The sequence below is a fragment of the Leucoraja erinacea genome, chromosome 19, assembly GCF_028641065.1.
Source record: "Leucoraja erinacea ecotype New England chromosome 19, Leri_hhj_1, whole genome shotgun sequence".
NCBI lineage: Eukaryota > Metazoa > Chordata > Chondrichthyes > Rajiformes > Rajidae > Leucoraja > Leucoraja erinaceus.
The window spans coordinates 16,989,081-17,013,646 of record NC_073395.1 but is presented as its reverse complement, the minus strand read 5'-3'; the positions used below and the strand labels follow the sequence as shown (position 1 = coordinate 17,013,646).

The following is a 24,566-nucleotide window of genomic DNA, read 5'->3' as shown; positions in this document are numbered from 1 at the left end:
TGGATTGAGAATTAATTCAATTCCAACTGTCCAAATGCTGTGCTCATCAGTTGCAAATTGCCCTGGAGTTATCCTGAAGAAATCCATGTTGGGCCCTGTACTGATCACTTTTTTTTTAAATGATTTGGAGATATGTCTGAAGTTCATAAGGACATATGCGCAAAGTTTAAACTTTAGAGAAGTGTAATGTACTGCAAAAAAAACATCTGGTAAATTGTAGCATTATACAAGTAGGCTCAACCAACACAGAATATGCATATTATTTGTAGAAAACAACACTGAACTGGCAGACAGGGAAAATAATCAAGGTGTTATTGTGTACAGGCCATTGAAGACTAATTATCGATACAGAAAAATTATACCCAACACAAGATGCATCATCCTGAATATCAAAAGATACCTTATAGATCTTGTGTGATGAACCGGGATTTCTCAGGCAAAATATACAAGAACCTATTTACCGTCGAAAAAATTAATGTTGATTTAAAATACATAAAGGGCCAGGTTATATAAATTGATGGACTAACTTTGACAGATTGAAATGGAACCTGGGAAGTGCATTCAGATTAGTAAAAGCTTGAAATAGGCTGTATATTAGCAGCCTCTTTCCTAGCGAACAGATGGTCTTTTCTCTGTCTGCTTCAAAAACAGAGCTTGACCACATTTTTGTTGGGCTAGATTGCATCCTGTTGATGAAAAGTGGAGTAACAATTTAAGGTATGCATAATTAATTTGACCTTCTGTAGTGCTTATAATTGCCAGAGGGAATTTTTTTTCCATGCCATTCCGATTAAATGGCGAGTCAACACGTGTGTAGTTTAATTTTGTAGCATAGTTGATAGATCTTCAGATCCCCCTTTGTCTATCATTTATCCAAGTTGTAAACAGTTGAGATATATGTTGAAAGGCTTCCAAATGTCCAGGCACCCACCACCCTCCATGTAAAGGGTGCAGCTCCTCCAATGCTATCCGATCGCCTGCCTAGTGCGGATTATGCATGATAATGGAGATGAATTCCTTGGGAGATAGAAAAGACGGCACTTCGCTGCTAGATACTCCAGGTGCAGAGGGCAGGAGTTGGACAGAAACACTACATGAAATGACATGCAATCAGAACCTCAATGTGGTCATTACAGATAGAGCATGGGCATTCCACAAAATGGTCACATTAAAGCCCCTGTCCCGCTTAGAAGACCTAAACAGCAACCTCTGGTGACCTTGCCCGCTACAAAAAAAAAATCAAGGTCGAGGTGACCGACAACATCCTACCACCTCCCACGCATATATTGAAAACCTTCCTCGAGTATGAAGAAAACCGGCTTCGACTAGACCTGCGACAAAAAAATGTATCGATTTTTTTAAACAGCAACCTATTTTAAGTCGAGGCCGGTTTTAATCACGATTGGAAAAAAATAGCAGCAACCTAGGTGAAAGCCTCGACCATGTGGAAACCACTTTCGACCATTAGAGAGAGTGACCAAAACCTCCTGTGACCTCATGGAACCTTGGGTGGCGGGCAAGGTCACCAGAGGTTGCTGTTTTGGTGTAAGTAGGACAGGCCCTTAACTGTCCACTATCATGGAATGACTGCAGTTTTGGCTCTAGCAATCTATTGGCTGTGGGTATTGTCTGTCCATTCAAATATAATTTTTTTTGTTTTCAAACCCTTTGCTGTGACACTCAAAATTGAGCTTAGATTCTTCCTGTTTCCATTGATTATTCTTGAGCTGGTTCTACAACTTGATTGGAGTCTGTCAGTGGTAAATTAAATTGATTGGACATGATTTGGAAAGGCACACACCTGTCTAGAAAAGATAGAGGAAAAGATAGACCAACAGCGGGGTGGATATTTGGGTCGAGTGTCATAATTCTGTTCCCAGAACTTTTAAGGAAGGAACTCGGTTAAAGCAAATGGTTGAATTCAGTTATGTGGTTGAGTTTCAAGTCTCCCAACACCGCACACCATCATCTTTGAGGCCTTCACGGCAACGCCAAATGAATCCGCCGAGGCTTTGAGGAGGCGCATCTGTCTCGGGACCAAGTCTTTATCGTGCAACAATAAGAAGCCACGTGGCCCCTCTCAAAGACCAGCTAAACGCATTCCATTAGTGATGAAACTACCTAAGTATTTGATATCGAGAGGCACCCTCTCATCGCATGCAGATTGGTAACAATAAAAACACACGATACAACATTTTGATGTTGCACTCTGGTCATTGCTGCGGCTGTCTTGCGTTCAACAAGCGCCCTACATTGATTTTATTAGAAAGTAAACTCAACACCAAAGTTTTCGAGAAACAAGGAACTGCAGATGTTGGGGTTTACAAACAGAAACTATGTTTAAAATGAATGTCATTTCTAACATTTCTCTCGCGTTGATGTCTTTGTTCCAGTGGCAGCCCTTCAAGCTCGCAGTGTCGCACAAACTCCCGCGGTCCCATTCATTCATTCAATTGCTGCCTCTGATATCCTGCCGTGGGGCTGCTGATGTCATAACATTTCATCATAAAAGGGGTGGGAACTGGCTGTGGGATTCTGCTTCCTCTTTGATGGAGGGAGGGGGAGGGAGAGAGGAAGGAAAAAAAAAAGTCGCTTCACAGCGATTTGCTAACGAGAGCACAGATAAATTTCACGGTGCCTTCCCGCTACGGACGGCGTTGTGGGGTGGGTGGGGGGTGGTGGTGAGGCGCAAGGCTGCAGACCTCGCTGCCGTGCAAACCAACCGCCTTGTGCAGCCTGCCTGCCAGTGGTTCATTGCAGTCCTTGCGAGCTGGTTGGCCCCCGGCGCGCCACGTGAGGCGAGTCACCGGACAGCTGGGGGCGGCGGGCTGGGTGGGGGGGGAGGGACGGGGGAATCCAGGCGCTAGCAGAGGAGCCCTGAGCCATCCCGACTGGTTTCAATAATAAATAATAATAAAAAAAACAACAACCAGAAGGACTTAACGCTGTTATGGGAGACAAGAAGAGTCCCACCAGGTAGAGTACTTTCGGACCCGCCACTCCCTCCGGGGAGGGGGCTGGGAGAGAGAAAGAGAGAAGAGGAACAGAGCTACCTTTAAATGTTTTCATGGTGGAGGTTGACCGATGGCAGAATGGGAGCCGATGGCTGTGGAGCAGAATGTCGGGGAGCTCGATACAATGTAGCAGCCATGGCGGACGGGATTGTTACAGTCGCCAGTGTGCGTGCTTGCGTGCGTGGGAAATTGACATGGGAAGCTGCGATTTCGCTGAAATGATCTGGCCCTTTTTTCTTTTGATCGGCACCGATTGCCGCGAAGGTCTTTAGAGGAGGAGAAGTGGCGGGGGAGGAGGAGGAGGAGGGAGGGAAGAAGAAGGAGGGAGGAGGAGGAGGAGGGGGAGTTGGGATCAGCCAAAAAAAAGCAAACTGTTCGCAGGATAAGCCGGTGTACCTATGTATTTTTTCCTTCTTTCTCCATTTCTTTTGTTGTCCAAAACAGACCCAAAAGGCAGCCAAAGCCTTCCACAGACGAGGGATACTGGGACTGTAGCGTCTGTACGTTTAGGAACAGCGCAGAGGCTTTCAAATGCAGTATGTGTGATGTCAGGAAAGGCACATCAACACGGTGAGTATTTCCACTTCCCTGTTTTATTTAATCTCGTCCTTAATATCTCTATAAGGAAATTAATGTTGCACTACTTGAAATGTGATTGGTGAGGGGAGGGGGGTTCTCCGCGTTCATCATCTGTACAGACTTAGACATATTTGCCGTTCGAAATTTAGTGCTTCATTTCAAACATTAGTCGGCATATTATCTGTTGTGCAGATTTAGAGCCACATGTCAGAGATCTGTGAATGAAATTGTGTTTCTGGTGTCACTTAAAAGATGTTTCTAGACCATTTCTTCTCGGTAACGTCTCATGCTTTGAGAATCTGGCAGTGTAATCACTTGACCAACCAAACAAAAAGGCTCTGCCCTTGAATAGAATTATCTCAAAAGCTTGAAGGGTCACACTAATCAAGCAGCTTTCGTATATATTTCCCTTCAAAACGACATTGTGTGTTTACTGTTCTAAAAATTATGGACTAATTGATAACTTGATGTAATTTGTCATACATTGATCTGAAATGGATTGTGCAGAAAACACTCAGCAGGTCGGCGAGTGTTGGTGGGAAGAGAGACAATATCTTGGGTTGATGACTTTTCATCAGTACCATCTGAGTTTATCTTGAAACCAGTTTTCTACTGTATTTCCCTACTTGGGCTTTCTATAACATACTTCAGCCATGAGGCAAGAAAGCACTGAGCCAGTTGAAATACTAGTTTGACGTAATGAAATTGGTTTGAGTCTATTGTGAGTATTTGTGCTAAACTGACCATCCTGCACTGAATGAGATATCAGTGCAAAGTTTAATTTCCCTCTAGCTTAATATTCATGAGATATTTCTTTAGGAATAGTGTATTGACATTTTTCCCAGTGAAACCATTTGAATCAAGAAATCCAAAGTATGCATTATTTGTGGTTTAGGGGTAGGGTTATTACTTTTCCATAAGAAGTACTTATGAAAAATTCAGGAATAACTTTAATAATGTTATTTCATTCATATTCAAACATTAGTGCTGTGAGCAGACATGAAAGAAACCTCTGGTGGAATCAAATAATCATCTTAAACATTGCCATTAAGTTGGGATGTTACAGTGCTCATCTCATCTTCGTTTCATTCATCAGCTCCTTTACATTGTTCGCGTCAGTAACCTTTTGCTATTTCTCCCAATGATTAGGTCAGGACTCGGAGTTTTAAAATAGGGAGTCAAAAACCAGCAGGAAAACAGAAATATTTGTTTTGCACACGTCGTAACTGCTGAAAGAAATAGATGTTCAATATTTAACTAGGTATTTTTTGTGAAATGGTGAAGCACAAATCATTTTTATGGTATATAATTGCTAAATTCAGCACATAAATCGCACCTCATTTTAAGGTACCGTATATTAGCAAAACTGGAAACCAGGTGATTGTTTGCCACTGGGTTGTCAGTTACCATGATCTCGTAGATTCATTATGCAGCACTGCTTCAGCTATGTGGCGTGGATCAGAAAAGTGAGGTTCTTTTTATTCTGCATTTCTCTATTTTTGTTTTCCATTTTGAAGCCATTGACTTGGATGTACCAGAATATCTTTGACTGGGCAACAGCATTGTCCCATTACTGGAAGGATGTGGAGACTATGGAGGGAGTTTAGAAGTTAGAGTGTATTAGCTACAAGGAGAGGTTGGAAAACTTGGATTGTTTTCTCTAGAATGTTGGAGGCTGAGGGGAGACCTGAGGAAGTATATAAAATAGATAGAGTAGATGGTCAGAACCTTTCACCCAGTGTGGAAATGTCAAAGACTAGAGGGCATAGTTTAAAGAGGAGATGTGTGGGGCAAGTTGGTAGTGGTGGCTGTTTGGACGACACTGCCAGGGATAGTGGTGGAAGTAGGTACAATGGGGATATATAAGAGGCTTTTGGATAGGCATGTGTACTTGCTGGGAATGGAGGGGCATGATTGTTTGTAGGCAGGTGAGATTAGTTTATCCTGGCATTATGTATGGCACAAACATTATGGGCCAAAGGGCCTGTTCCTGTTCTGTGCTTTTCCATGTTCTAAATATCCAGTTTTTATGTATGTGCCTTAACTCCTCTATTCAGTATGCCACCTGATGTTCCTTTCCACATCACATGTCCACACAGGCACTCTACATCAAAACTGTCTGGATACTGAGCTGAATCCCTGGCTGATATTTCTCTCCTCTCCACCAGCCTTTAGTTAATTGAGGAGCCAAGGCAGCCGGTGCTCTATGTATGTTGTAACTTCTCCAGCTAAACTTTTGCAACCCTCCTGGTCCATACAGTCCAATCACTCATCCATGCTGTGTCATTTGGAAGTTTTTTTTTTGTGGCGCCTTTTTCTACGAAAGGTTGATTGGCTCTATTGAATTACCGTTGGAAAATGAAGGGTAAAAAAAAATTGTCATATCAGACTGAAGTTGAGAAATATTGTTTAGCTCAAATGATTGGTCAACACTGAAGATCTCTTGTTTTCTAAATGATGGGTCGGTGCAATCAATGGGGAATGGGTGGATTGAGTAACATCAGTGGGGAAACTGGTGGATGGGATTGCAAAAATGGCATTCACTATGCTTTCCTTCATAGGCCAAGCGTGCATGTATAAAAGTTGGGATGTTATGTTTTTAAAGCCGTTGCAAATCATTGCCTAGACTGGATTTGGAGTGTTGCGTACAGTTCTGGTTGCCACAATACAGGAGCAATATGGTAGCAATAGAGACACTGCCGAAGAGGTTCATCCACAGGTTGTCTCAAATCCAATTTGAGTTTTTTGAAGATGTAACCAAAGTGATTGATGAAGGCAGGGGGATAAATTTGTTTCAATTAACTTTGGTAAGGCTTTTGACTCGCCTGGTTGAGAAAGTTAAGTTAAAAGAGATCTGAGATGTGTTGGCAAACTGGATCCAAAGACTTGTTGATAGGAGACAGGGAGGGCAGTAGTGAATAGAGTGTGTAATTTTTTTTTCTGACTGGAAGATTGTAACATAGAAAACATCGGAAAAATAAGTGCAGGAGTAGGCCATTCGGCCCTTGGAGCCACCATTCAATATAATTATGGCTAATCATCCAAAATCAGTACCCCGTTCCTGCTTCCCCCCCCCCACCCTCCCCCCGTATCTCTTGATTCCTTTAGCCCTAAGAGCTAAATCTAACTCCCATCTAAGAGCTAAATCTAACTCCATCTTGAAAACATCCAGTGAGTTGGCCTCTACTGCCTTCTGTGGCAGAGAATTCCACAGATTCGGAACCCCCCAACTCAGTCCTTAATGGCCTACCCTTTATTCTTAAACTGTGACCCCGGTTCTGGACTCTCCCAATATCGGGAACATTTTTCCTGCATCTAGCCTGTCCAATCCTTTAAGAATTTTATGTTTCTATGATACCCTTTCATCCTTCTAAATTCCAGTGAATACAAGCCCAGTCGACCTATTTTTTTTCATCATATGTCAGACCCGCCATCCTGGAAATTAACCTGGTGAACCTACGCTGCATTCCCTCAATAGCAATAATGTCCTTCCTCAAATTAGGAGACCAAAATTGCGCACAATACTCCCAAGTGCGGTCTCACCAGGGCCCTGTTCAACTGCAGTAAGACCTCCTTGCTCCTAAACTCAAATCCTCTTGCAATGAAGGCCAACATGCCTTCACTGCTTGCTGTACCTACATGTTTACTTTCAGTGACTGATGTACAAGCACACCCAGGTCTGCACCTCCCCTTTTCCTAATCTGACACCAATCAAAAATAATAATCTGCCTTCCTGTTCTTGCCACTAAAGTGGAAAACCTCACATTTATCCAACTGTAATAACTGATGAACCTCTGGGATCATTAGTGTTTGGACTTTAATGTATAACTAACGTATGAGAATGTAGGGTTGTGATTATTAAGTTTTCAGGCAACACAAAATTTAGTAGATAAAGAACATTGTTAGAAGGTACTATGGGACACAAATAAACTGCAAAATTGTACAAAATGGTGGTAGTTAAAATTTAATCCTGAATAAATTGCAGGGACTTGAGAAGCATGGTGTTCAGAGAGATTTGGGGGTACAAGTCCATAGCGTAGCGCTCCGAAACTGGTGGCTCAGGTGAAGGTGGGAGTGAAGAAGCCCTTTAGGATGCTTGCCTTCATAGGCCAAAATATTGAGTATAAGAAATGGGATTTCATGTACAAGGCACTGATTAGACTGCACTTGGAGTATGTTGTTGCCACACTACAGGAAGGATATGGTAGCAATGGAGAGAATACAGAAAAGTTTCACCAGGATGTTGAGCAAAACACAGAGCTGGAGGAACTCATTGGGTTAACTGGCATCTGTGGATGGAATGGACAGATGGTGTTCCGGGTTGGGACCAATCTTCAGACTGGACCGGGAGTTGCCTGGAATGGAGAGCTGAGCCTAAAAGTAGAGATTGGATAGGCTGTGTTTATGTAGAAGGCTGAGGAGTGATCGTATAGAAGTTTATAAAATCAGAAGGGGCACAGATAGATAGTATTTTTAGGACAGTATAAGGCAAGGGTTTACGGTGAGTGTGGATACATTTAAAGATGATTTGAGGGGTACGTTTTACACACACAAGGATGATGGTTACAGGAAATGAGCTGACTTGGAGGTGGTGGAGGCAGGCACAGTTACAATGTACTTGGATGTCAAAGGTGCAGAGAGATACAAGCCTAATGTAAGCAAATGGGATTAGCATTGATAGTCATCGCAATTGGCATGGATGAAGTGCGCTGAAAGCTCCTGTTAGCCCTTACCTGTTACCCAAGAGAGAGTTAGATAGAGATCTTAAAGATAGTGGAGTCGGGGGATATGGTGAGAAGGCAGGAACGGGGTACTGAATATCGATGATCAGGCATGATCACAGTGAATGGCGGTGTTGGCTCGAAGGGTCAAATAGCCTAATTCTACACCCATTGTCTATTGTTTCTGTGTGGTATGATTTGATAAAATGATACATCTCTATGCAACAGGATTTCCTTGAGCAAAGGTAACAAACGATATGGTGCAGAGTCATATTAGAAGGTATGACGTGCAGATTTCCTTGGGTCTACATGAATAACAGGAAGGTCAAATAATATTTATTTTACTTTTGTTTACTATGTTCAAATATCATGGTATGTTACAGATGGGATGATATAGCCGATTATGGAAAATTCTATGCCCGGTTGAATTGATTTTTAATCTGAAGGATGTGTTGGAATAATTAAAGAATGGTTGTGTCCCCTATTGTGAGAGTAATTTAAATCCAAAAGTGGTTGGTCTGCCCCATAAAATTCGAATCCCATTAACACTTTCTTTTATTGTGACAATTATCCTCTGTTTCCTGGAATTTGGCAATTTGATGCCGTTGGAGTGAGGTGGATATGAAGGATGGTCTGTCTGATTGAGCTTTGAATACGTATAGAGTTACAGATGCACCCAGTGGGTGCCAAGGTAGAAAATTTCCCAGACCGTGAAACCAACATCCCTTATCCTGTGATGGTCATCTAAAAAAATAATGAAAAGATTATTATGAACTTCAACTAAAACATTGCTGAGCATTTGCAATGTGCCCGTCTTTTATAATGATTTCCAGGTCTGCGGCATTGGAAATTGTGTTTATTAGAGAATGGTGAGTGTGAACTGTAACTGTGGTAAATCTTAAGAAAGTATTCATTGTGAAACATGATTTATTATGATTCTAGCCTGTCTGGATGTATGTACTCGGGCCTGAATGTTGAAATTTTAATGATATGTCATAACTATTTTTAACAAATAAAGCTAAATGCTTCAAGCTGGGTAGTTTTATATGCAGAAGCCAAATATCTCAGCATCAGTTTTTTTTTAAACTTGGAAGTATTAGGAGTTGTAATGATGCATTTCACTGAAATTTACTCATTCATTGAAAAGTAAACTGCCAACACTACCACTTTTTATAAAACTTTATTTTGTACAGTTTGTGATAACACCATGAGATTAACATTTTTTTTATATAATCTGTTTTTTTTTCGCTCCTTGCTTATTTTAGTTGCAGAGTTCTTAAGACAAAATGCACTCTAATGTTTCTGTCACAGTTACATATTAATGTATCTTATTGGCCGAGATCTCTTTGCTACATTTATTTTTGACTAGTGTGTAAGACATTTCAAATTTAAGTGAACGTTTGTATTGCACCATTTTTAACATGTTTAAAATATTGTCAAATCTAATTATTAGTAACACATTTTAGTTGTAAGATCAGTGTTGCTAAGGCACCACAGGAGACTGGAATGTCTAAGGCATTATGACTTTCATAATTCTTGTCTGTATAACTTCAGTTTATTGAGTATTTTGGAAACCTATATTGGAACGGGCAGAATCGGGTGGGGTGCGGTTTCATAAAACAACTAGCAAAGGAACGATATAACCCGCAACTTGACGTGCGCATTATTGTTGCAAAATCCATTCGTCTGCCAAACAGTGTAAAAGGTTTTGGAGAAAGTACTATAACTGCTGCTTTCCTCGTGAGCCGTTAACCTTTATCATTTAATTTCTAAATCTTTTCCACATGGAAATAAAATGACAGCTTGAAAAAGTAATGAACCAAAACTGCCTTTTAGATTGTGATCGCTCCGTTTGAAGGTCTGCATGAATGTTTAATTTGCTTGACATTCGGCCCTTCTAAGTACCGCTTGATATTTAGAATAAAACTCTGACCTTAGATTTCATGTGTAGATAGATATTCAACCAATTTGTCCAGATTTGGTTGGAGGCTGTCTTTATAAATACCAAGTCATTCTCAGTTGACAATTAGTTGCAGTCATTTTGCGTGGTTTCGTTTACAGAACTCATTTTCTAGTTCAGGGCTTCCTGCAGAATAAATGTGAAAGTTATGCAAAATTTCATTTGTTAATTGTGGATAGAATTCCGTCTCAAAGTGGAATGCAGTTGTTTCCAAATGGGGATTGTTATTTCAACTTACTGCCTTCGGTAATAACTGTTAGTTATAGATCTGTATGTGCCCGTTTGTGTGTGTTTGTATGTTCATTCACTCTTTGAGTCCTTGCTGACCTTGTTGAGATGTCTTATTTCAGTCTATCCTCCAAGGGAAATATTTAAACCTAGGGCATCTGAACTGGTTGTAGTCAGCATGGCTCCAAAACAGCCTGCAGCTCGGCACAAATTGGGAACTGAGATCATTTGGAGAAACCTAAATGATAGCTTGTGGAGTTTAATGTCAGTTATGTTAAAGTTGTCTTTTGGTTAAGCATTTTTCTGAATTTGGAACTAAATGTGTATGGTTAAACCCAAGTTAGCATGGACGAATAAAATGTGATTCAGCCCTTCTTCCTCCCATGGCCCAGATATAAACAACATCCACCCAATACTGTTGGTGATCTGATGAAAAGGAAATAAACTTAGATACAGAAAGATTTGTCCAACTTTGTGGTTTTGCCTGTTAATCTCAGTTGGATTGTAATGTATTTGTTTACTTGCCAGGTTGTTCTGCTCACTTTACTTTCTAAAGACAGAGTAAAAGGGCCAAAGATTCTGTTGCCAGTGATGGGAGAGGAAGAGGGTTTCTCATCCATACATTTATACGTTTCAAGTGTGGACATTGTTCATCGGGAAGGCAATTGCAGCCAAGTTTGATCCACTTTCAATACAACAATGCGTTTCTTTGTAGGGTTTGATAGATAACAGAGCAGACTCGCAAGCTGCTCTGTCCTTTCTAGACTTTGGCACGGAGGCCATTATAACACAATATCCTGAATTAAAATCAGTTCATTATATAAATTGGTTGAATGTGAAGGTGGACAAAATTGCTGGAGAAACACAGCGGGTGCGGCAGCATCTATGGAGCGAAGGAAATAGGCAACGTTTCAGGCTGAAACCCTTCTTCAGACTGAGACGTTCCTGCAATTTGCCCATTGTTTGGATTGAGCATTGACCAATCCAGAAAAGTGAAGAGCAAATCATTAGATCTCAGCATTGCATTGCAATTATTTAAATAATTGTATACTTTCTGCAAAGACCTATTTTCCTGTTATTTGTTCTCGATTTGAAGAACGAGTGTCCGAAGAAATCTGCATGTTCCGATATTTCCATTTAGGTAATCTAGGTCCACCCCCGATTTTTCCAGAACCCCTTGTTCCAGATTGTTCTGGATTATCTGTTTTTCTAGACCAATAGAGGTCACGGCCTCTGAAAGGAGTTGAATGGACAACCTACGTTGATGGGGAGGTGAGATACTGGCCCACAAAACTGACTTTGGAAGTCGGCTATGGGAACGGATCTGCTGGGTTGGAGTTCAAGAGCCTTGGCCGCAAGGGACAGATTCAACCTGCTGCTCAGTCGCAGAAGTCCTGGTGGGGTTGAGACTGGCCACCTCACCTGGCCTAGGTGCCACATTTTCAGAGGGATTTCAAGTGCGATCCCGTAATTTCATCCAGATTAAAGGAAATCCCAAGGCAGGAAGGAAACTCTTAGAAGCACAAGGAACTGCAGATGTTGGAATTTTGAGCAAAACCTGCTGGAATAACTCAGTGAGTCAGGCAGCATTTGTGCAGGGAATGGATAGGGCATGTTTAGGTCAGGATCCTTCCTCACACTGTAAGAGGAAACTCCTACCCTGGTTTGGTTAATCGTGTATTTTACTGCTTTCTCTGAGGTTTTCTGCACACTTTCTTCCCTCTCTTTCAATAGTTGTCTTCTCTTGCCTGAGAAATTGAATTTCACATTTTAACAGTAGCACCGAGGTGTATGATTGTTGTCTGATTCTGGCCTCTAGCCTTTTAGCAAGTTAATCAACTATTGCAGGCATGACCATAATTGAACGTGATCCTACTGTGGACAGATGTCCATTGACAGCTAACCACACATGCAACAGAGGTTGCCAAATGAGATGAAGGATATTGCTTTGATCTTCAATCCAAGGTGGCAGGTTGTACGTTGGAACCTTCCTTTTTAGTTGACCTCACATTTTCTCAGCCATCATCTAGATGACTTGCATGGTCTTGTCATGGTATCTACGATGATGGAAAACTAAACATTTGCACTTTCCAGTGGAAATGGAGCTAGCACTGATCCTTTGGCAAAGAACAAACTGCGGAGAAACTCAGTGAGTAGGCACCATCCGTGGAAGGAATTGGACAGGTGGCATTTTGGATCGGAGCCCTTCTTTGGACATGGAGGTCTTTCGACCACCAATTGGTGGTCGAAAGAGGTGAGGGGAAAGGGCAAGTCTCCAGCACTGAACCTTTACTGGATGACCCGAGAAGGTAAACTACTTTGGGTCATCCCAGTGGAGGCTAAGAGTTTTGGAGGTTCTGTCAGAGACCAATAGGTTGGGTTTAAGAAGTTTTGTACAGTATATGGCCAGAGGACTGAATTTTGGGGAAAGGGTGTTCCAGAGTACCTGACTGAGATGATTGAAGGCTCTTGCCGTGCTATGGCATTATGTGCAAGAGATGGATGATCTCAAAACTTATAAAGGAGGGAGTGGAATGGACTAGGACTGTAATATTAAGATTGGCTTGTGTAACTTGGTTGAAATTTGAAGGGGGCAAAGTTTGGAGCTGAATAGAAAATAGTGATTCCCGCAGGTTAAAATTTAATCTTAATATTCAGGTCTACTGAATAGACATTCTTGCCATAGAGGGAGTACAGAGAAGGTTCACCAGACTGATTCCTGGGATGTCAGGACTTTCATATGAAGGAAGCCTGGATGGACTCGGCTTGTACTCGCTAGAATTTAGAAGATTGAGGGGGGATCTTATAGAAACGTACAACATTCTTAAGGGGTTGGACAGGCTAGATGCAGGAAGATTATTCTCGATGTTGGGGAAGTCCAGAACAAGGGGTCACAGTTTAAGGATAAGGGGGGAAATCGTTTAGGACCGAGATGAGAAAAACATTTTTCACACAGTGGTGAATCTCTGGAATTCTCTGCCACAGAAGGTAGTTGAGGCCAGTTGATTGGCTATATTTAAGAGAAAGTTAGATGTGGCCCTTGTGACTAAAGGGATCAGGGGGTGTGGAGTGAAGGCAGGTACAGGATACTGAGTTGGATGATCAGCCATGATCACATTGAATGGCGGTGCAAGCTCGAAGGGCCGAATGGCCTACTCCTGCACCTATTTTCTATGTTTCTGTGTTTCTACTCCATTTTCACTTCCACAGCAATATCCATAGTAATTTCTGTTGTGATGATTCAATAGCCTGTACGAACATGAAGCTAAAGTGTGCTTGAAGAGTTTCGACACCATATTTCTAACATCCGTTGTTTGAAATCTGAAATTCACACTTGCTAACTTCAGCTGTAGTTGTTTGTCCCCCCTCATGCGTTTAAATATTAGTTGCAATGAAGTGCTGACAACAGGCCTGATAAGGCTAAGAGGGGGTAAGCCTTTGGAAGCTTGTTGATATTCTTTGTCTGAGACGGGGGAACAATTTACTTAATAGCTCTTGTTGGAGAGAATGCTCACAGGTTAATAATACGCATTTTGTATTCACACCCAAAAGATGTTTACTTGGCAAAGGTACTGGAGAACGTCCAATTCTATCCAAGAGTGATATTTTCAAGAAGTGAGAATGAAATGGTGGCGAAGAGATGATGAAAGCATATTTTTGTTGATTCATTTTTCAGGTTGTTGACACTGTCAGCAAGGCCAGTGTTAAATGTCCATCCCTAATTGCCCTAATGAAGCAGGTGGTGTGCTGTCACCTTGAACAGCAGTGGTCCTCTGGTGCAGGTGCTCCTGAAGGCGTGGGATTCCCATACAGCCATGCCCCTGTCATCCTTGGTGGCAGAGGTTGAGAGAGTTGGAGCTGCTGACAGTATTTCTGCATTGCTGGTGGAGACACATAATGTTTGCAGTGATGGCCAGGGCACTACTCAAGTGGGCTACTCTGGCTTTCATGATGCAGGGCATCTTGTTGTTGATGTAGGCAAATTGAGGGACATAATCCTCTTGACATGCCTTGTGGAAAGGTCTCGGGGCATCAGGATGTGAGCAGGATACCCACATCTCCTTTAGGCATAGTTTGAATTTGACCAGTCAGTTGAGTTTCTGGTTGATGTTGGACTTGGCAAGAATATTATCTCTGAACATCAAGGGCATATGGTCAGAACCCCCCTTACTGGATATAGTGATTGCTGGCAAATATTGATTTGCCTCATCAGCCCGTGTCTGAATATGGTCTTGGTTGTACTACACAGAAGCGTAGGATGCTTCATTTGCTGAGGAGATGGAAGAAAGGTGATGCAATCGTCAGTGAATGTCTTCACCTTGTGGAGGAAGGAAAGTCACTGATGAGGCAATTGAAGGTGGTTGGATCTTGGACACTGCTCTGTGACGTTCCTGCAGAGATGCTAGGTTGTTTCACCTCCGACAGCCGCTGTTATGTACCTTTGGGCAAGGTATGCCTCCAGTTACTGATCCCCAGAAACTTCAGTTCAGCCATCACAGTTTGATCCCACTCTTAATTAAGTGCTGCCTTGATGTCAAAAGCAGTCACTCTTATTTGCCCTATGGAATTCTGTGTTTGGACCATCGCTGTGATAAGGTCTGGAGCCAAGTGGTCCTAGGCAGCAGTGGATAGGTGAAGAAGAGAGTCGCAAGGGACTGCAGATGCTGGAATCTTAAGCAAAACTCAGAGTGCTGTAGGAACTCAGTGGGTCAAGCAGCATCAATAGAGAGGCAACATTTCTGGTACGGAGCTCCTTCCGTCTGAAGAACGATTCATACCCGAAACGTGGTCTGTCCATTTTCCTTGTAAATATTTATCAAGCTCACTTTTGAATATTATACTTAATTCTGTCCAGATAAATACTCTTAACAATCGCTTCCCCTTGTGTTAGTTTTAATATAGACCATTTCTCACTGTCCTTGGTTTCTGACCATCCTCCAATGGGAATAGCGATTGTTGGGAATGTAATTACCTTTATGGGTTTAAATGCTTCTATTAGATCCTATTTTGACCCAAGGAGAACAGCTATAGCTCCTGGCAAAAACAGGAAAGCAGACTATTATCGGCAAAAACAGGAAAGCAGACTATTATCTAAATGGTGGCCGACTAGGAAAAGGGGAGATACCTGGGTGTCATGGTACACCAGTCATTGAAAGTAGGCATGCAGGTGCAGCAGGCAGTGAAGAAAGCGAATGGTATGTTAGCTTTCATAGCAAAAGGATTTGAGTATAGGAGCAGGGAGGTTCTACTGCAGTTACAGGGTCTTGGTGAGACCACACCTGGAGTATTGCGTACAGTTTTGGTCTCCAAATTTGAGGAAGGACATTATTGCCATAGAGGGAGTGCAGAGAAGGTTCACCAGACTGATATGTCAGGACTGTCTTATGAAGAAAGACTGGATAGACTTGGTTTATACTCTCTAGAATTTAGGAGATTGAGTTTCATATGCAACTTACAAAATTCTTAACGGGTTGAGGCTAGATGCAGGAAGATTGCCTGATGTAGGATAAGGGGGAAAATCCTTTAAAACTGAGAAGAACTTTTTTCACACAGAGAGTGGTGTCTCTGGAACTGTCTGCCGCATAGGGTAGTCGAGGCCATTGGCTATATTTAAGTTAGATGTGGCCCTTGTAACGGAGATCAGAGGGTAGAGATGGAAGGTACGGGATACTGAGTATGATCACCCATATTGAATGGCGGTTCGAAGGGCCGAATGGCCTACTCCTGCACCTTTTTCTATGTTCATCGAATCTCCATTCCAGAAACTCCTGGTTGTTCATCTGCATCACTTTGATGCTTTAGTGAAAATGTCATGTCCAATACTGCAGATTGGATATTGTTCTTTAGGAGAGATAAGGGTGCCCTTATGACCCACTTTGATGCCTTTATGTTCATTAAGACTAGCTTGCTCAAGCATCTGAGCTTTGTGAACCTGCTTGCTAATGTAGACCCTGCTTCCTAGTCAGCGGAATCTCCCTTCTACCTTTAGCAGTCTTCCAACAAAGGTGAAGTGGTCTGTGCAGCAGCCAAGTCCTCTCTGTTTCAGGTCCCTGGCCATGTTCCTGGTACTTTGTTCTTTCAGGCTGTGCTCATTATGGTAGAGGAGAATATTTCCCTCTTGCGAAGCACCCTTTATCCTTCCCCGCAACTCTCTCTCCCCCGCCTTCATTCTCTCTTGAGTGTAGTGATTATGTTACTCGTCCTTCCTGCAGCCTTGATTCCTATCCACACAGCCAGCAGGCATCCTGTACCTGTTGTACAACGTTCCTGCATCACTATATTTTATTTAAAACCTGTATTTATTCAAGGTATGTTGACATTGTTAGTAAGGTTGGTGATTGTTTATCACTAATTGCCCCTCATATTAGAGGGGCCAGGTTAATATAGCTGCTGGTTCAAAAAAATATGGTGGGGACACTGACATTTTGTCCCCCCGACCACTGCGCCAATCCAGGCAGTGCAATAGTCAACTTTTCCAGGCAACTTTTCCCCTTGGCCACTGCAGTGTCTTCTGCAGCTTGCCTTGTATGCGATTGCAAAAATCCTCTCCAACTGTGCTAGTGACAGTATATCACTCAGCTTGCCATTTCTTTCAAAACTAGTTTTATATATGTTCAGATTTTTTTTTGACTTATTGCCTAGTTTTGTTGCTTAACTCATTTCATATTTAAAGTTAATTACATTTTTTTTTTCTGAATGCAAGACGCTAGCTAATTATGTAATTGGACACTTCCTGTCTGAAAGTGATCACAAACCATCACATGCATTGGAGGGACGGAGGAGCAAGGTAGGGAGGGAGTGAGTGTTCTGTAGGTACGACTGTTAGCATGTTGTCTGACTATCCCTGCCACGACTCTCCCTATTACTCCGGTCCCCTCACATTTCCGATCAGGACTTTGTAAGGTTGATTGGGCATGGAACAACGTGATCATATGAGTTGCAGAGGTCAATGTGAGGTGGTGCATCCAGTTTTATTCATTTTTTGTTTCAGCAGTGCAGTTACAGTACAACAAAGTGGCGTGCGAGACCATTTCAGAGGGTAGGTAAGAGTCAAACAAATTGCCATAATTAATAAACCATAAATCCATGCAATCTTAATCACCGCACTCTTGTGTGCATTGTCCGACAGTTCGGCTAATATGACTACATATTGTATCTAAAATGCATCCTGTATGAGCATGTTTTAAAGATAAATCTTTCCTTTTGTAATGCCTTTTGAAAATGATAGTGTCTTAGCCTAGTTTTGTGTAACTGTTTTAAGAAGAGGAACAAAATACTTCAAACATTGTGGTTGACTATAAGCACAGTTTAAAGGAGTAATTTGAAGTAAATCTCCAAGCTGCAGTCAAATAACCTTAATCTTGTAACTTTGAGTTTGGTACATTTGATCCTGACCAGGTCATCTGTGATCTGTCTGCAGCTGACAATGAGTTAGAACTGCTTGTATTTTGGGTACCCATTTTGATCAGATGGACATTGTGCACAAAATGGCAGGTTTGATTCATAAATTATATATACGCACAGTCTAGTTTACTGTTAATGTATGTGTGCTTTCTCAGAGAATAAATACATAACAGGGTGGAAGATGTAATTTGTTTTAAAGAGTTTCTATTCTGCAAAAGAAATACATTTGACCAAAATGTTACATTTCTGCTTGATTCTTTCTAGTCACACAGCCTTGTTCTCTGTGATCTACAAGTGCAACAATTTGTTGAACTATTAAGATCTCCATCCCCACTGCTTTTTGTTAGACAGATGCTATCACACAACTGTGTGTTTTTCCTTGTGCATGCTTGATCTCTCCCTGTTGATGTACTGCGTGTGTGTGTGTGTATATATATATATATATACATATATATGTATTCTCTTTCTATTCTTATTTCTTTGCTGCAGACCGAGTTTTGGCAGGACAGCAAAACAACCAGGATGTTCCAGGTAAGTCACTGCAATGGTTCTTATATTTCCTCCAACTGGCCCTGCGATTTGTGGATCCTTCCAAGTCCCCAGCCAGCTTTATTCATCTTGGTTTGTTACTTGACATATTTTTATTTAACTGTGGCGTTTAGATACAACTCTTATTTGAAATATGAGGGCTATTGTTAATTTTGTGTGAAGATTTGCACGGACAAATCCCATCTAAGTGCAACAAATAAACTGTAGAATCCCAGCTGTACGCAAGAAGCAATAGGCCACAATTAACTTGCAGCAGGTGTAGTATTACTTGTCATACCTGTGTGTGTGTGTGTGTGTTTGTGTGTGTGTATATATATATAAATGCTGTTCTTTTGGTATCAGGCTTGTTAAATATTTTGACCTTGACATAAATACTGCAGGTTAGTCTCCAAATACTTCATCAAAAACATGTGTTGTGATTGGTAATGCCAGCTCAGTGCACAACAGCAGTGATGCTGTCTGCTAGATGCTGGCGTGTAGCAGCATGGACAATGCTTCCGTTTAATATCATCTACATTCCTTGTTTGTCATCATTCCTTGTTTACAATTTAAAACCTGTATGTCTGCTAAACTGAAAATGATCGCTAACTGTATGGTTGCTTAATACAACCTACATACTCAACTTGATAAAAACGAGGAGCACAAGACATGGGAGCAGAATTAGGCCATTTGGCTCATGGAGCTTGCTCTACCTTTCGATCACGGCTCATCTATTTTTACCTCTTATCCACATTCTCTTGCCTTCTCCCAATAACTTTTGATGCCCTAACTAATCAAGAACCTATCAATCTTCATCTTAAAAATACCCAATGGCTTTGCCTCCACAGCCATCGGTGGCAATAAATTCCACAGATTCTACAGCCTCCGGCTAAAGAAATTCCTCCTTATCATCATTCAAAAGGTAGCCTTTTTATTCTGAGGCTGTGCCCTCTGGTCCCAGATTCTCCCACTACTGGAAAAAGCAGGCCATTCAACACCTAGTGCCTGCTCTACATTTTATTAGGAATGGCTGATTTTCCACCCCGGATCCATTTACCTGTGCTCTCCCCAGAAACCCGTGATGTCCTTAAATATCCAGTAGTTTTTCAAGCTGTGTTTTGAATGAACTCAATGACCTGACACTACAGCTCTCCCTGGTAGAGAATTTAAATGATTCATCACCCTCTGAATGAAAATAGATTTGCTCATCTCAGTCAGGAAGGGCCCAAGTCTGTCATCCCTGCTTTAGATGCATTAAGACACAGAGACATCCTCCTGCATTCAACCTGTTACATCCAGTGTGAATTTTATACGTTTCAACAAGATTTCCTGTCATTCTTATTAATTCTTGAAGCTTTAGGTGTATTCCATTCATCTCGTACAGCAAACCTTCCAGACCCATTAGTCAATCTTTCCTGTATACTTTCGGTGGGAAAGATATCCATTTTTGGATAAGGAGACCAAAATCATGCACAATACTCCGGATGCAGTCTCACCATTATCCTATACAACTGCAGTAAAGCTTCATGTTCTCTCAAAATCCTGCCGTAAGACTGTCCTATATATAATTTGTCTTGTCTTTCCATATAATATTCCATCTGCCATGTTCACGCCAACTCAGTCAGTCACTTTTGAAGGCTCTTTACATCCCCCTTCATGTTCACAATCCCCATTAGTTTGGTGTTTTAAGCAAACTTGCATATATATGTCATTTAGTCTCCTTACACCAATCCATAGGGTCCTCCACCAGTCACAACCTGCCAACCTGAGAAACTATGCTCTATCTCCCCCTCTCCTCCCCCCCCCCCCCCCCCCCCCCATCCCCCTCCAAATTCAATTTGCTCGAAGCTGGTTGATCAAGATTCTTTGCAGAACCTTATCGAATGCCTTCCAAATATCTAATTTGTTGATTTTTCCCTCATCTGCTCCAGTACATAAACTAAAATCCATTTACTGGCAGATTAGTCAAATGTTTTCTCTTCATAAATCCATGCTAACTTCATTGTACTTTGCATGTATTCTGTTTTTAATCCTTGATTTTAGATTGCACCTGCATTGATGTTCGGTTGACAGGTCACCCGTTTCCCGTTTTATCTCTCTCTCACCTTTAAGTGGGATGACATTTGCTATCCTCCAATCCACAGAAATATTTCAGAATCTGTGGAATGTTAGATGATGAAATCCAGAGAATCCACGGTCTCTAACCACCTCTTTCAAAACTGGCATCGCATGTTTGTTGATCCAAGGAAATGTCAATAGTTTGAAGTATTTGAAAAGCTTGAATAGGGCAATGTTGCTGCTGGACAATATTAGAGTTCCTTGTTCAATCCTGACCTTGGGCGCTGTTTGTGTGGAGTTTGCATGGTCTTCCTGTAACCGCACAGATGTTTCCTCCAGGTGCTCCCAGTTCCTCGCACATTTGGTCGGTTTAATTATCTTGTGTTTTTCACCCCTTTTTCTAGATGAGTGTGAAAGATTCAAAGGTGAGATGATGGGTGGTGAAAGAAAGTAAAATATAGAGATACAGAGAAACGAGAGGGAGGAGTTACAGATAGGGACACAAACTCCAAATGCTTCAATCGTCAGCAAAGGAGAAGATGCTGCAGGACCTCAATAGGCCACCAGCTTGAGTGGAGGGAAATGGATGAACAATATTTTGAGTTGGAGCTCTGCAAACTGATTGGAATAGGGTGGAGAAAGCTGGAAAGGAGGGGTGGAGGTACAACAAAACCTGCCACAGTTAGGGCAGCACGTGGCGCAGCGGTAGAGTTACTGCCTTGCAGCGCCAGAGACCCGGGTTCGATGCTGACTACAGGTGCTTGTCTGTACAGAGTTTGTACGTTCTCCCCGTGACCTGCTTTCTCCGAGATCTTTCTGTTTCCTCCCACACTCCAAGGACATACAGATTTGAAGGTTAATCAGCTTGGTATGAATGTAAAATTGTCCTTAGTGTGTGTAGGATTGTGATAATGTGCGGGGATCGCTGGTCAGTGCTGCCCCGGTGGGCCGAAGGGCCTGTTTCCATGCTGTATCTCTAAACTAAAAAAAATTAAACTATAGTGTTAGGTGGATACAGGTGAGGAAGTGAGTGATTGGCTCATCGTTGGAGCAAGTGGCAAAGTCCAAAGGTATAAAATAAGACAGAAGGGTGTCTGACAAGCAGAGGAGGAATGAAATGTAAAGCCGGAGGGAGGAATAAGGGTGGAAGTTGACAGGGAAGAGGGGCAAGAGGGTGGATGAAAGGGAAATGGAGGACATGGGGATGAGCGGTTATTGATGGAATTGCTCTGCTGGGAACTAGAATATTCCCACAGTCAGGAAGTACCTGCTTTCTCTGGCCATGGCCCTATTGATTAAAAGAAAACATATTTCTATCACATCTCCCCAACCCCATGGGAACATGTGTTTTTCAACTCTGACATTCTGTAATAATTTTTATCAGAGAGATGTGTAGCATTAAATTTTTTTTATAGGAATGAACAGCAGGTGCTGGTTTATACCGAAGATAGGCCCAAAATGCTGGAGTAAATCTGGCCACATTCTCTGGAGAGAAAATAAAATATGTGACGTTCCCCGTCGGAACCCTTCTTCAGACTGGAAGTAGAGGTGGGGGAAAACCAACTGGAGGTGAGAAAAGTCCAGAACAAATCAGAGCTGGCAACAGATGTCCTCAAGAAGGTTTAGCCCAAAATTGTCCATTGTGGCCTGGGGAAGGTTTGCTAACAAGAGGGTTACAAGGATGTGACCGGTGGTACTGATAGGACCACTAGGGTGACGGAGGGTAAGAAAAGGGGAGGGAATGCAGGAGTTACTTGAAATTGGAGAAGTCAGTGTTCAAATGGTTTGGTTGTAAGCTGCCCAAGCATAGTATGAAATGAAATAATTTAAAAGGTGTTTAGAAATACTGCATGGAAACAGGCCCTTCAGCCCACTGTGACGACCATTGGTTACCCCTTCACACAAATTCTATGTTATCCCACTTTTGTATCCACTCCTTATAAGCTAGGGGCAATTTACAGAAGCCAATTAACTTATAACTCTGCACGTCTTTGGTATGAGGGAAGAAACCGGGGCACTGGGCAAAACTCACAGTGAGAACATGCAAACTCCACCAAAAGAGCACCAAAGGTCAGAAACAAACCTGGGTCTGACAGCAGCTCTGCCAGCTTCGCCACAGGTGCTGACAAGTTGTGTTCGATATTTGCCATCACGCTATGTAACATTTATGCACAAAACTGGATATTGAATGTAGGTGTTTAACTTGTTGAACAAGCAGTGATGATTATTGGCAAATTTATTTTTGTTTTTTTTTCCACTTTCCATATTGGGATCCATTCAGATCCATCTGAAAAATGGTCGTCTAGGATATAAGAAGCGAAGAAAGGTGGTGCTGATCACTGCTATAATGGAGTGGGGGGGTTGAAATTTGAAATCAAATTTTAAAATATCTGGAAACATAAGTAATTGTAGTCTCCACCATTGAGGCAGTCAATATCTCACATATTGCTGTCACCTCCATCAGTGGCACAGGTTAATTTCAAAGCCACTGCTTAGTCATTAAAGAGCATTGACTGTGTTCTAGAATTCAGTCTCTGGATGATTCTGGTGAAAATCTAGACACTGGTCAGTTTTTAAACTTTGTTGTACAGTTATCTGAATACTATTGGTTTATTATTATCGTGTATACAAAGATACAGTGAAAAACGTTGCGCCTGCGATCCAGACGCATCATGCCACACGTGGGTACTTTAGGGAGCACGAAAGAGAAAGTAGAGTACAGAGTATAGTATTATATCTACAGATTTGTTTTAATGTTCAAGGGCAGCATCAAGGTAGATTGGAAATTCATCCTTAGCAGAAGAAAGATCTGTTCAAGTGCCTGATCACAGAGAAAATAAGGTTGTCCTTGAATCTGGTGGTTTGTGCTTTCAAACTTTTTTGGATTGCCTGCCTGATAGGAGAGGGGTGTGAGTGGTCCTTAATTACGTTGGCTGCTTTCAGATTCAGATTCAGATTCAGATGTCATAGGTACAGTACAGAGGTGCATTTAGCAGAAGAGCGACATAGCAAACGATTTAATTACGTTGGGGGGGGGGGGGGGGGGGGGGGGCGGAGGGGGGGGGGGGGGGGGGGGGGGGGGGGGGGGGGGGGGGGGGGGGGGGGGGGGGGGCGGGGGGGGGGGGGGGGGGGGGGGGGGGGTTTGGCAGTCACGAGGGCAGTGTGGAGTATAGGTGAAGTCGATTGGGTTTTGGGGGGGATGCTGGTTTGGATGATGGATCAGACTGTGCCCCCTACACACTTTGCTTTTTTTGCAATCTTGGGAAGAGCAATTCCCACACCAAGCTGTGATGCATCCCAATAGGATCTTTCTACATCTGGAGTCATTGGAGACCTGCCGAATTTCCTTGCTGAGACCCTGGATGGAAATTCAAACTCGTAGTCTTTGCTCCATTACACCAGATGTAAGCTTGGGGTGCGAGGTGGAGAGTGGGAATGGGCATAGTGTTGACAAAAGTTTATTGGACTGATATCAGGAATGAGCGGGCTGTTGTACGAAGAAAAGTTGCTCGTGACCATTGGCTTTTAGAAGAGTGAGAGGAAACTTGATTGAAACATACCAGATCCCGAGTGGGTCTTCTGGGAGGGCCAAGAATAGGTCACCGTTTAAAAATGAGGTGTTGCCCATTTAAGCCTTTAAAACACTCTTCCTCCAAGGGAGGTTGGTGGTGAGTCTGTCAATAACTTTAAGGCAAAGTTAGATGGAGTCTAAGTTAAACAAGTCACCTGAAAAGTCGCCATAGGTATATGGGAATGCAAAGTTAATGTTGCAATAAAATCCACCGTGATCATACTAATCGGCGGACTAGCCTTGAGTAGATGAACAGCTTCTCCTCCTAATTTGTATGTTTGTGTAAAATTGACCATTAAATTATTGTATCATTGTAATGATACCAATAGTTCTGAGGGAATGAAAGAAGTTGTTCTGGCCAAGTCAAGAAAGGACACGACTTCAGTCCAATCTTGAAGTGGCTGACATTTGAATTTCTCCTGAAGTGGTCTTGCAAGGTAGGATGGTTTTCATTTTCATAAATCTTCAACGGCGGAAAAAAAATCTGAGCAGTAAATTGGGCC

General features: G+C 42.2%; 1 protein-coding gene and 1 long non-coding RNA gene across 18 annotated transcripts in view; one reads left to right on the top strand and one right to left on the bottom strand.

Annotated features, from left to right (window-relative positions):
• Nucleotides 1-2,194: 2,194 nt before the first annotated feature.
• LOC129706273 (uncharacterized) lies at nucleotides 2,195-3,192 on the bottom strand. The gene is made up of 2 exons (XR_008725029.1): nucleotides 3,054-3,192; nucleotides 2,195-2,544 (listed from the first exon to the last, which is right to left on the bottom strand). It is a non-coding gene; the product is annotated as an uncharacterized LOC129706273 (long non-coding RNA).
• yaf2 (YY1 associated factor 2) overlaps nucleotides 2,818-24,566 on the top strand; it is a 95,311-nt gene continuing 73,562 nt past the window's right edge. For 2 of the 17 annotated variants that reach the window (XM_055650443.1, XM_055650439.1), the window contains exons 1-4: nucleotides 2,818-2,976; nucleotides 3,459-3,584; nucleotides 17,497-17,541; nucleotides 18,396-18,437. In XM_055650443.1, the coding sequence (XP_055506418.1) occupies nucleotides 2,951-2,976; nucleotides 3,459-3,584; nucleotides 17,497-17,541; nucleotides 18,396-18,437 (239 nt within the window). In that variant the 5' untranslated portion in view covers nucleotides 2,818-2,950. Of the gene's footprint in view, nucleotides 2,977-3,039; nucleotides 3,180-3,458; nucleotides 3,585-17,493; nucleotides 17,546-18,395; nucleotides 18,438-24,566 lie in introns of those variants that run through there. The other 15 variants (XM_055650442.1, XM_055650438.1, XM_055650437.1 and 12 more) reach the window with 10 other exon arrangements.